This window comes from Euphorbia lathyris, chromosome 2 (assembly GCF_963576675.1).
Source record: "Euphorbia lathyris chromosome 2, ddEupLath1.1, whole genome shotgun sequence".
NCBI classification, from domain to species: Eukaryota; Viridiplantae; Streptophyta; class Magnoliopsida; order Malpighiales; family Euphorbiaceae; genus Euphorbia; species Euphorbia lathyris.
Window position 1 is genome coordinate 77,813,237 of NC_088911.1, and position 13,556 is coordinate 77,826,792.

General features: G+C 35.3%; 1 protein-coding gene across 1 annotated transcript; it reads right to left on the minus strand.

Moving 5' to 3' along the window:
* Positions 1-380: 380 nt before the first annotated feature.
* Positions 381-4,113, minus strand: LOC136218676 (electron transfer flavoprotein subunit beta, mitochondrial). Its single transcript, XM_066005712.1, has 5 exons — positions 3,959-4,113; positions 3,574-3,858; positions 3,380-3,460; positions 800-894; positions 381-716 (listed from the first exon to the last, which is right to left on the minus strand). The coding sequence occupies exons 1-5, from the start codon at positions 4,025-4,027 to the stop codon at positions 491-493; spliced, it is 756 nt and encodes a 251-aa protein (XP_065861784.1). The 5' UTR covers positions 4,028-4,113; the 3' UTR covers positions 381-490.
* Positions 4,114-13,556: the final 9,443 nt, after the last annotated feature.

Genomic DNA, 13,556 nt, shown 5'->3' on the forward strand with positions numbered 1-13,556 from the left:
TATATGCAGAAATAAGGTATCAAAATAGGTCTATGATTTTTGGAGAAGTATCAATTTAAGTTCCACCTACAAAGTAGCACCGATATAAGTTTAACGTTTAAAAAATGGTATCAATTTAGGGGTGAGAAATACCACTTGGAGGGATAAATGAACAAGTTGAGGAGGTGAAAAATACCACTTTTATGGAGTTAAAAGGATAAATAGGACATTCGATGAGTTTGAGAGATAAAATGACCAATTTGAACAAGTTAAGGGGACTGAGGAAGCATTAGGCCTATAATAAACATGTGATTTTCAACATTTTAAGATTTTATTATAAAAAAATAGATGAAAAGAGTAGCCGATTATCTTCAATCCACATCCATCTTCACTCTTGAGAATAAGAAGCATGAAAAATGGAAAAGAATCTTCATTTATTTTTTTAATTTAGCATACACTGTTATTTACTGTTTTGAATAATCAGCAGACGTTTCAATTACAGAATGTTGGCTCAAATGACATGAGCTTCATTTTGAAGCTTGTGAATCAATTCATCCACCGAAGAAACAACAACCCCAGCTTTTCTCTTGGGAGGTTCCCTCACTTCAACAATCTCAAGATCTGATTTCACATCTACATTCAACTCCTGCGGACTGTATTTCTTTATTACCTTCGATTTCGCTTTCATGATGTTTGGAAGCGTTGCATACCTTGGCTCGTTCAGTCTCAAATCAGTTCTGCACATCCAGATCACAAACTCAACCACCTCCAAATGTGCAAAGCAAAACGCCATTTTAATACAAAACATATAGATACTTACGTAATGACTGCAGGTAACTCTAAACACAAAGTTTCAAGACCACCATCTACTTCTCTTTCCACAGTTGCTACTTGTTTTTCCTTGTCCAGTAATACCTACTAGATAGAAGCAGAGTAAACATGAGACCCCACAAAATGTGAACCATCAAGTGTTGGTAAAGTGCGACATGCCCTTACGGCAATGAAACCTCAAATAAGCATGCCCAAGGGAAGAGAGGCATTACTTAAAATAAGGGGTAAACAACGTATGAAGAAAAACAGGACAAGTTTCACAAAATAAGCATGGAAAAAGAAAAAACAAAAACAAAACCTCATGCCTCTTGTTATATTTGAACTTGTTGCTTTCAACTTCCTCTCCAATCAATCATCTTCCTTTTTGCTGATAAAACCTGGTTCTTTTCTTTTTCCAGTATATTATCTTATTCTCTCTATGGCATACAAAACGCCCGGTCTCCTTTCTTCTTAAAGGAACAACCACACTTCTGTTTTTTCCCAATAAATCTATGCAATCTGCTGGCTCCTGCTAATGTTTTGGAAACTAAAATATTTTTTTGTTCAACAATCAAACTGCTTTTTCGAATTCCATTCAATTTTTCATGTTTTCTATTGAAAAACTTAGTCCGAATACAATAAAGCTATGCCTTTCCTTTTGCCTAACACTTAGACTGACGCACTTGCTTTTGGAAGTTCAATAGAGTACCGATACTCAAACTCAGCCAAACAGATTGGTAACAGTAGAATGAACTCACAAACACACACAACCACAGAATAGAGAGGTATTCATTGATGATGAAATATTTAGGTAAACAGATAGAAACAAAACGAAAGATAAATGAATTGAGATGAACTCAATCCCCTGCTCTACCAAAGGCAGCCAAACAGAAAATTATCCAAAATATTCAATGTCTTTTCCTTCTAACTCTAGTCCTCTATATATACTCCCAAAAGCTCTCCCTCTCCTGCAACTAACTTTCACAACCCTCCAAATCACATGTTCCCTATTTCCCATATTACCCTCTATATTTCCCTCTATGCCTATTAGCATATTCTCTATCAAAGTGCCTTGGCTAGAGAGCTCTGAGGCACTGCTGCCTCGCCTCACCTCACCTCTCTTGGGCCTCCTTATGAGTGCCTCACGCTCCTTTGAACAACGATGGCACCAATGTAAAAGGACAAGTTCAAATTTTGAATGAACTATAATTCATACATCTCTCCTCAGTCCCCTTTATCATGAACACCTAAGCACAAGACTTGAAAATCATTCAAGTTCTTTGTGAAAACAAGAAATGATAAAACACACAGTAACAAAACATGCAAATACCCACTTGAATATAAGAAAATTTTCTTATATCCATCACCTACTACAATTATCGGCCCAATTTAAATGCATGTCAAAAAGAGGAATGAATATGAAAGGTTGCAGCTGAAAATTGGCCAATGAATAACAGAATCAGATGATGGATATCAGGTGGTTAAAGCCATAATTCCCACCTTCATATATAATACACGAGGGAAAAGAATCTGAAGAGGTTTTTTGGTCAAAAGGTGAAGTTACAGATGGTTCATGATTTAGCATTTGTTTCATTTTGAATCCTGCCTGAATAAAAAAAAAAAAAAAAAAGGGCGGCCCGGTCGCATTACGCGTCCCCGCTGAGCGAGGGTCCGGGGAGGGGTCCCACCACAAGGGTGTATTGGGGGCAAGCCTTCCCTTGCCAATTTAATTGGCAAGAGGCCGCTCCTAAGACTCGAACCCGTGACCTCTGGTCACACGGCAACAACGTTTTACCGTTGCGCCAAATAGGACCAACAAGCATGTTTAGATTAATAGAACTCCTTTACACCAGTGATCTGCAATCTTTGAGCAAGACTAGGCAGGCACTGGCATCCACACGTTTTCAACAATTGCAGTAGCGACAATAAGTTCCTAACAACATCTTGAGATCTCTTAGAAACCAAATTTTAAGATGCAGTACCAAACACACAATATCCTCACTACTTGCCATGAGCTAAGAATCCTTAGTTTTTTTATATTCGTCAATATATAAACGTTACAAAGAAACTTCTGATAGACCAACTTGATGTTTCTTATGTTTCACTAATGAAAATAATAATCGTTAGATTCCATCTCAGGACAAAACCCCAAATGTGCTTCAAAACTATTAATGAATCTCTATGTAGAAACTTCAGTGCATACTGCCCTGCGCATTACTGATGATCCAATGTGAAAACATGCCATATATAAATGCATTCATTCCTGATATACAATGTCATTCTACTCTGAGAAGAGTTGCACTTTACTAAACATATCTAGATGCACAAGAGAATTGTAAGTTCTAAATACTTACGGCATTGCTGTCTTCCTCTAGTTTTAGCATATCCGTGACCCATGGAAAACAAATATCCCCAAAATCACAATATGCACAAAATGAGATCTTACTAATCCAGCAAACTAATAAGGACAAATTAATAACCAAGTGAAGCAACTTTGCTAAGTTAAACAATGGTTCCATGAAATATTCAACAGAACAATTAATTTAAAAGATAAAACAGTTAGTAACATAGCAGCATAGGCGTGACTAACCTTTGAAGCAAATGTCCCCTGAGGCCAACTAAGCAAACCAGCCAACATTTGCCCTGTTTGATTGCAATCATCATCAATTGCCTAAATCAAAATACACCAAGTTAGCTCAAATCAAAGGAGAAGTAGAAGTCCAAAATAAACCCCAATATGATTAAACCAATCCAACATCCTGAAAACTCGAGAAAGGAACGAACCTGTTTCCCCATAATAATCAAATTGGGTTTCTCCAGCTCCACAAGAGCCTTCAAAACTTTAGCCACAGTAAGTGGATACAAGGCGCCGGTAGCTTCGACATGAATCCCTCTATCCGCACCCATGGCTAGACCAGTCCGCAGAGTATCAAGGCACTGCGCGGGACCCATGCTGACGGCGACAACCTCGGATGCCAAACCTGCCTCCTTGATTCGAAGCGCCTCCTCTAAAGCAATCTCACAAAATGGGTTCATTGACATCTTAACATTCTGGGTCTCCACTCCACTCTAGATCAAGAAATATGTTATAAACAGTAACAGCAATCCTGAAGAATTTAGTTTGAGGGAAATATCAAGAGGCTATTGAAGAAAAGTTTGGTGATTTTACCTTGTCAGGTTTAACTCTGATTTTCACGGCATAATCGACGACTCGCTTCACGGCCACCAATATCTTCATGGTTCTGCCTCTCTCATAAGAACAAAGTATTCGAGGATTTTAAAAGGAAGCTAGTATTCAAGGATTAAGAAGAACAAAGTATGACGTGGCAATTTATTAAGGTATTTAAGCCTATAATCTAGCTAATTTTGTTTCATTAATCTGTCTTTTTTTCTTTCAAATCATCATAGTACTAAACCTTTAAAATTTTATTTATTTTTTTTTATATAAATAAGTTCGTAATTTATCCCTACAACAGATAATTGTTGTAATCATACATTACATGTAATGGGAGGACACTGACTATAGTGTTGGTCATTGCGATTTGCCACTAGGCTTATATGTGTTCTTCCCATCTCTAATAGTTACCCCTGCTACGACAGGACGGGATAATATAAATGTATCATTGTCGCTTATATAGCAATTAGATATTATTTATCTTGTGTCCCTTATGTGTTCGTATATATATCTACTAATTAAAGATAAGATGATTTATTGCTTTTGACTGGCTTACTTCTAAAGAGTTAAATAAGCGTCACATTGTCCTAACGAGTTGACCCCTTGACACACCATGCCTCCCTCAACTTCGATGACATATTTCTGGCCATCAATTTTCTCTCTATTCGTTTCTTTCTGTCGGTAACAACAGATATCTCATCTCTTCTAAGTATGGGTAACTAGATCTATTTGGAGAAAGAAGATGAACATATATTTTTCTACGTCTACACTTGTATCTTTTTCTTCGTTGGTGGTTTCATTTTGTTTGAAATCTATATATCTCATTAGATTTTTTTGTTTGATCTACATTTGTTATCTATAATTCTTTCATTTATACATTTTTTGAATTTATATAAGCGGAAGCATTTTATTTTTTATGTAGATCACTAGATTTATGTGCTTGTACTAAAAAGAATTCAGGTCTAATCTTCCGAAATAACTTAAATAGTAAAAATTGGATTGCAGCGGATTTTTTAACAGATTAGAATTTATAAGAAGTGTGTGTGATTTATTAAAAAAAATTGTTTCATACATTCTTTTTATAACTTTTATTGATTTTTTTTTTGTGAATTTTGACTTTTATACTAACTTTAATATCCATTTATATAAAATTTTATTTTATTTATATTTTCTTGATGTATATAGAATTTTATTTATGTATTTTTTTAATGGAATTATATACAATAAAACCTCTATATATGAATACTCTATATATGAATAACCTCTATTTTGTTATAAAAAAACTCGGTCCCAACTTGGGCTAATTATAAATAGGAATAACCTCACAAACGTTATTTGTTATACACTTTTCAAGTCCCACTTTTAGAAACTATGCCTCTATATAGTAATAATTATATATATATTAAGAATTCAAACAAAATTATAAAATATTTAAAAAAACTATTGAAATTATTTATGAAACTACAACTTGAAATTATAAATATTTAGTATTCTTATTGATAGTTTACATTTTTTCTCATAAAACTCTTCAATTATCTATATATTGAAAACCTAAACCATAAATTGAAATTCTAAATATTTAATTTGTTCTATTAATATCTATTATTATATATTATATATAAACCATGTATGCCTATAATAAAAAATTTAAAATTTTATGTGTTGAAATTTTTTATTATACCAAACTCTGTTTAGTAATAACCTCCCAATTGTTATACAAATAGCCGGGTTTTAAGTGTATTCCTATACAGAGGTTTTACCGTAGTATGTTTTTCTATTAAAAAAAGTTTTTAATTTATTTTTTGTCTAGAAACATAATTTTAAATCATTGTTGTTTGAAATAGGTTAAATTTTGCACAAAATTAATAAAATATTCGGGACTGTAATAAGAAATAGCTGGTGTCGTTTTTAGCGTTTTTTTATTTTAGAAAAAGAAACCCAGCTTAATTGAAATAATTCGTATTTTTAGAATTTTCAGAAAAAAAAAAGAAAAAATTTAGAAGAAAATAAGAAATATAGAAAATGGAAGGATTGAATTATAATATAAAATTAAATATAGTATGGATAAGAGCAAAAGATTGCTTAAACGTGTATGTTATGGATAAAGACAAGAGCCTATAGTATAATATTATATATATTTTTAAAGTACACGGATAAGCACTAAATAAACACTTTGATTTGACCGAATTGCAAATATAAACCTGGTGTCTTAAAAGTTTATAAACAAATATTGTATATATTTTTTTTTTTTTGAATGAAATGTTGGGACACGGTTGAGGAACCAAACATTCCGACTAGGTCGGCACCTTCGGTAACCTTAGCCAACTCGATTATTATTAAAGCGAGAGTTAAAGAAAACGAATATGAGCTATGTTACAGAGATCAGCAAAAATAAAAGAATTGCAAAATGGAGGGGCTGCGCTCCACCAAGTGATATCTACAGAAGATTTTCCGAAGCTTGATTTCCTTCTCTATAGATATGAGAAATCTTACAGTTCATCAACGCACAGTGCTCAAGACAACGGAGCCAATCCTATCGGATTATCCACAGAACGTTTTTAGACTTACTTGGCATTGTAGCTGTATAAGACGAATCAGACTCAATCCAAAGATTAGTCCATTCCCGCTCCCAAGCTGACTCAATATCTTATATTTAATTTTGTTAATAATTTGAAAAAGTATAACGGTGTCAAAAATTGATGATAAATGGTCAAAAAATAATATTATTATCTTTTTACTTATTTTCTAAAATTTAATTTTTATTGTTTTTCTTTTATCCAATATCATACTTACATCTCACTCTCTCATCACCCCCTCCCTCTCATCATGTTCTTCTTCATTCGTTCTCCATCACAAAGTTTCATTAAAAACTAATACAGTCAGAATACAAGAAAATCAATTAAAGAACTCATCAATCAAAACTAATATAAAAAAACTCATCAATTCAACATAGTCTCAGTTTCCTATACTAATCGCGAAGTAACATCTTTAACCCATTTGCTGAAACACATCACATCTCTCTCTCTCTCTCTCTCTCTCTAGTGGTCGAATTTGGGTTGGGGATCAACCCACTGTATTTTCTTACCGTTGTAATCCTTAGTGGACAAGCTCTAGAAATATCCCCAAACCTTTCATACTCTCTAAAACAAACATATACAGTTCTTCCTTATTACACATCTTCCCACACGAATCCGAAAACCGCATTTTTTCTTCTTGGAATTCCTTCACCAACACCCCAAATCCGCCTCCTTAGTCGAAACAGGAAACACACCAGTTAGATTGCATGTGTTCCTCTCCCATAATGGAGGAAAAACCTTAGCTCTAAAAAACCCGGATGAACTGGCCTTAGAAACTGCAGAAATGGTTGATTTATATAGTAATGAAGCGACTACTTTGACTCGTGTAGGATTCGAGACATAATCTACTGCAATTTCTTTCAATTTGGATACATTTTGGGCACGAAAAATAACCCTCCTCGAAACGCAGTTATTCATTTCATGAGCAGGCTACTGTTGTAAAAAAATAAATCTAAAAAGAATAAGTAAAAAGATAATAATGCCTCTTTGACCATTTGATCAAAATTACCACCTCAACATTTTTTAATATCGTTATACTTTTTACTGTAATTGCTAACGGAATGAATCACAATGTACTGTTTGTAAACTTTTAAACCACGAGGTTTATGTTTGTAAATCGGCTAAACCATAAGGTTTATTTTTATACTTTTCCCTTTTTGTTTTGTAAGAAAACAAATGAAAAGCAAATAAAAAAGAGAAACATAAAAAGGTCATAAAAGGTCGCAAGCAGACTGTTGAGCGATTTTCGCAAGTGCACGGTTTCGCTTGTAGTAATAAAAAGATATCGATCCCACAGGGAACGTTTTTCAACAAAAACTTATTTATGTGTAGATTAAATACGACTTAAGGTTTATGTAAATAGATAATCGTTATTTGAAATTGGTTTTGAGATTGATCGAATAAGAATTAGGATAGAATATGTAGAATGTTAGAAATCAATTCTGTTTTGAGAATGAATTATAAAACAGAAACGTTTAGTGTTTAAAATAAGAGAATAATTGTGTTCGTTTGCATTAAGAAAAGAAAACAACTTTAAACTTTGTATAAATTATGAAAGTGTAATAACGTAAACTCCTTCAATTAAAGGGCATTGAACCGTAGACAATCCTCCTACGGTCGGGTTAGATTGCTACCTTAACCAAATTAATACTTATTTGCGTAAGAATTAATTTGCTTAAGTGTTCAACAAAGTTTCATTGTAAAGATATTGAATTCAACTACGTATCAATGAAAACACCAGAACTCACTTCAGATCAATTACAGAAGTGCTACATAAAAATTTATTGAATTGCATGAACTTTATTAGATGAAGTATGAATTTGATACAAGTTTACAGAGAACAGAAAGCATGGAAGCATTCAAAACGACATTCAAGTTCCAGGTTGTCAATCCTTTCCTCAAACCTCGTTAGAGTTTGTCAGGCTCCGGGGTCGAATCCGCTACTTAATCTTCTCGCTGAATCTTCGGAATAGAGACGGGTACTTCTACTACCAAAATGTAAACTAATATTGAACTGGTCTTATTCTAAATCTAAATGCTACTGTGTATGTGATTATTTGATAAACAATGTGTGTACGGCAAATTGCTTTATAGAAATTGAAATCTAAACTCTGACTCATTTCTGAGTCAGAGTTTCTGCATAAACTCTGCACTAATCTTAATAATCTAACTCTCCTCTTTTCAACTCTGAATCAACTCTTTATTTATAGATGTTGAAGAGTCGTGTCTAAGGGTCGTGTCCATTATGAAGAGTCGTATCCGCTGCGAAGAGACGTTTCTATCCACCCGAACGAATGCGTTTCTTGGCATTTAAACATGTGAATGTAGTGCTTGCCAGAATTTCTGATCATACCGAGAATGGAAATTCTCGGTCGAGAATGGGGAAGTGATTTTTGGTCTTCGGAACACAAAGGAGAGATGCCAGGATTTAGCGTGTCGCGATCGAGAATTTTGGATTCTCGATCGCGACCCATAATCTCTACCGAGAATTTGGAATATTCTTCTCATTTCTGACTTCGTTCTCTTCTTCCTCGTATCGGTGTGCTGATTTCTTCGTCTTTTGGCTCCTAACTTAGGGGGTTTCCTTCGTTTTTGACCTCTTTTCGTTCTTATTTGGATTTTACCAAATATTTAGGTACCTTGCATGAAAGAAACATATTCGAACGTAAAAGTACTCGAAATAGATATAAACAGCACGATTTCATAGCAAAACTGATGTAAATATTAATGCTATTTTAGGTATATTTTGGGCTTAACACGGACGGGGAGATTTACCCTCAATAAATCATCTCTCAGCAGTGGCAAGTTGCTCGGTGGGGCTTATAGGAGAGTCGACAAGCCAATATGGAAATCAAATGCATGATTAGCCAGGAAGTCGGCACATCTCTCCCCTTCTCTATAGACATGTTTCACTATGAAAGATTTGAAATGAGCCATTAACAACTAGATGTTGCAAACCAAGTCCTAATACGAGTGGTGCATAGGGCATTGTCCTTGAATTAAAGACACAAGTTCAGCACAATCAGACTCAACTTCAATCCATCTAACACTCGACGATAAGGTGACATTAAAGCCTAAAAACACCCCCCAAAGCTCAGCTTCAAAAGAGTTACCTCTGCCCATGTTATGAGAAAATCCACAAACCCATATCCCCTCCTCATCTCTGACAACTCCACCAGCAACAATGATATTAGATGAAGATTTGCAAGAGCCATCGGAATTCAGTTTCCAGAAACCAGGCCGAGGCATCACCCAGCCGACCTGCAAAGCCTCCCAGCAACTCGAATTATCCCTCAAATTTCAGTGGATTAAATCCCCTTTCTACTCCAGCAGCACAAAATCCTCTTAGAACAGCATCTTGCTTCACCATTCCCACACGTGAGCAGCGGTAATGATGAAGAACAATAGATGCGAGTCCTGGACTCCAATGAAACTATCAGATTGCAGTAGGGATTTCTGGAACCAGTTATCATCATTAGAAATAAAAAATTGATTCCAACACTTGGGTGAAATAATCTCCTTCCAAACATCCAAACTAAACTGACAATATCTTAATGCGTGGACCACCATTTCAGTGGAATTATATCATCTAGGGAAATTTCCATGGTTGACCAAATGTCTTCTACGTCTCTCTTCATTTGTAAGGATTCTTCCATGGAGACATAACCAAGCAAAAGTTTTATTTCGTTGGGGAAGCTTTAATTTCCAAATCTTCTTAAATACATGGTTCTCCACAACACTCCTTTCATTAGAGATAATCATTTCATATACACCCTTGCACGAGAACATGCCATTAGATGCATTACTCCATATAGGCATGTCTTCGGTTTTAACTTCCTTCATTGTAATCAAGCTATAAATGCGTAGAAGGATGCTTTTATCAAAATAACTTTGCAGAATATCCCACTTCCAGCCCTTATTATCGTTAAAAAGATCTGCCACTTGCCAATTCGAATCTGCTGCTTCCATTGGGCGAATAGCTACCTCCCTGATTTTGTAATCCTCCAACCATCTACCATCCTAGAATGACACGAGCTTACCATTACCAATTCTCCAAGAGACACCAGCATAAAATTCATAAAACAATATGGTGGATGCTCCTCCAAAAGTGTGATTTGTTCTTAGTACTTTTAATTGAACCTCCAAAAATGATGTCTTTTTTGTGTTTTGAAGCAAGGATCGAGGCCCATAAGGACCTAGGTTCCTTCCATAATCTCCACAACACTTTCATGATAAAAATACGGTTAGAATCCTTTTGTTTTCTGATACCAGCCCCACCCTTATGCTTGGGAAGACAACCCGTATCCTAGGGAATCAAATGCAGTTTCTTCTCCTCCCTTGTGTTTCCCTACACAAAGCCGCGATTTAATTTATCCATTTTCTTTAAGACCGCATTAGTAATCATATTGGTTTACATTATGTGGTTTGGAGCAACAGAGGACACAGATTGCACCAACGTGATACGACCTGCAAGGGAAAGAGATTTTGCTTTTTAGGAGCTCAATTTAGACTGTATTATGTTTACAGTTTTACCGAATATACTCGTGCAAACCTTATCATGCAGCAACGGAACACATAAATATTTACATAAACACTTGGTAAGAGGGATATTGCAAGCTTACCTGAGCTCGCGAGCAAAGATATCCAAGATATTTCTAGAGACACAAAGCTTAGACTTCTACAGATTGATCTTCTACCCAGAAAAATAACAGAAATTATCCATCACTTTTATAAAGTTATATATTTGCTGAATATCTTCCTCAAGAAAAATAAAAATGCCATCGGTGAAGAAGAAATGGCTTATACCGAGACCATCTTGAGAGTGAGAGAGAGTGAGAGAGAGATATAGGTTTAATTTTTTTCGCAACTATATCATCCTTTGGCAAATTATCAAGCCTTTCTATACAAAGGATGAACAAGTATGGGGAAATAAGATCCCCTTATCTAACTTCCCTGGTCGGTACAAAGGGGCCAGACAACTCCCCATTTATCAACACCTACATGGAACTGGAACAGATACAATCATTAATGACTTTACGCTAGCTATCAGGCACCCTAGCTCGCTATATAGCATCGGCGATATAGTTCGAGTTTAGTCTGTCATAGGCTTTCTCTATATCAATTTTAATAGCCATAAACCCTTTTTTACCCTTTTTAATTTGCATTGAGTGTATAACCTCTTGGGCGATAATAATATTGTCACTTAGTTATCGACCCAAAACAAAACCAGCTTACGTTAGTGAAATAATCTCGGGAAATAAGAGCTAAAACAGGTTTGCAATAATTTTCTATATGAGCTTATAGATGACATTACATAGGCTTATAGGCATGAACTATGTGAGAGATATAGGATTCCCAACTTTAGGCATCAAAACCACCAGGGTCTGGTTTAAGGCCGCATCAGATTCAGTACTTGTAAACACATTCTATGCAAAATCAGTAATTTCCTCATGCACCATATTCCAGTGTTTCTGGAAGAATAAATAGGGCAGACCATCAATATTAGGGGCCTTCAATGGATACATATCAAACATGGCAACTCTAATGTCATTCAAGGTAACAACTCTGAAGATTTCTCCCATCTTAATCACATCCAATTGAGGAAAAGAGCAAATGGATTCCATACTACCAATTGGTGTATTGATACTTTGCCGGGACAAGGAAAGATAGAACTCCAATGTATGTTTGTGAATAGCCCCTAAGTCGTACAACCAATTACCTATCCCATCCTATAAGGCTTCAATTTTATTCTTCTTCCTTCTACCGACAGTAAAAAGATGGTAAAATATAGTATTTATGTCCCCTTTAGAGATCCATCGATTTCTTGATTTTCTGAAACCAAAGGACTTCCTACTAACGAAGCACAACAGTGAGTTCATTAAGGAGGGTATCATTCAAGGCAGAAAAAACATTCATCTTGAGACTACATAAGAATTCTTTAGACCCTGACCAGTCTTTTCATGATCTTTCTCTTTCTAGCAAAGATGTTACCAAAGCCTTTTTTATTCCATTATAGGGCATCCTCTTTGAAGTCTAAAGCCGATGACGCAAGATGCACCTTCCCATTCCAAGCCTTCCTAATGATGTTTCAGAAATCCTTATGATCCTCCCACGCCATTAAGTACTGGAAAGGTCGCAACTATTTCTTACCCACTAATCCGTGAAGCTTAAATAGAACATGAGCATGGTTTGAGTGTCTAAATGAAAGGTTAATCACGGATGCTTCAGGGAATGCTGATATGCTACAAATATTACCATAAACTTTGTCCAACTGAACAGTAAGGAATTGATGCCTTTATGTAAACCTAGCCCTGGAGTAGCCAAAATTTAAAACCCCACATTCATCCATCCATATCTTATGGTTAAGCTCTAGTACTGTATTAAGGGCTACCTCCTCCCTGTTGATCCTCAAGGTTCCCAATATCAATAAAGTCACATGTTGACTGAACTCAGAAGCTCATCGTGTTTCTGCATTGAGCTTATTTTTCCTTTAATTCGCCTGAATTCCTAAAGCAAATGGTTTATTCCAATGAGACATAAGCACTCACATAAAAGTTCTTAACTATGAAGAAACATAGGAGATTATACCCAAATTGAAGATGACAGAGATTTAAAGAAATACCTCAATGATTTGAAGACAAAGTTTAGATCAGATCCAAGAGGATGAAATCAAGTGATGGAAACCACTTGCATATTAGAGAAAGATAACTTGGGGTGATCTTCTTCCACCTCACATCACAATGGCCTTTGTTGTTGGGAGAAAGAGAATGAAAGGTAAATTGGGGAGGGACTAGGGAAAAGCTGATTTAGGGTTTTTACCTTGATAAGCTCATCACACCAAATTAAGCAAAACAGAGGAGATCAGGAGGCATTCATGAGAAAGAGAGAAAAGAAGTGTAAAGTTGGGTTAGATAGTGTTCCGATTTTTCTTTCAGGAAAAGAAAAACAAATTAGTGTTTGGTAAATATGAAAAATAATATTTCCGTAACTGCTTTAACTAGTAAAGAATTGTGTTT

Bases quoted from the DNA above. Each gene is read 5' to 3' on its own strand.
- LOC136218676 (XM_066005712.1), bottom strand. From the start codon at position 4,027: ATGAAGATATTGGTGGCCGTGAAGCGAGTCGTCGATTATGCCGTGAAA. The intron at 3,859-3,958 runs GTAAAATCACCA...TTCTTGATCTAG, and splicing joins TCAGAGTTAAACCTGACAAG to AGTGGAGTGGAGACCCAGAA. The intron at 3,461-3,573 runs GTTCGTTCCTTT...ATTTTGATTTAG, and splicing joins TGATTATTATGGGGAAACAG to GCAATTGATGATGATTGCAA.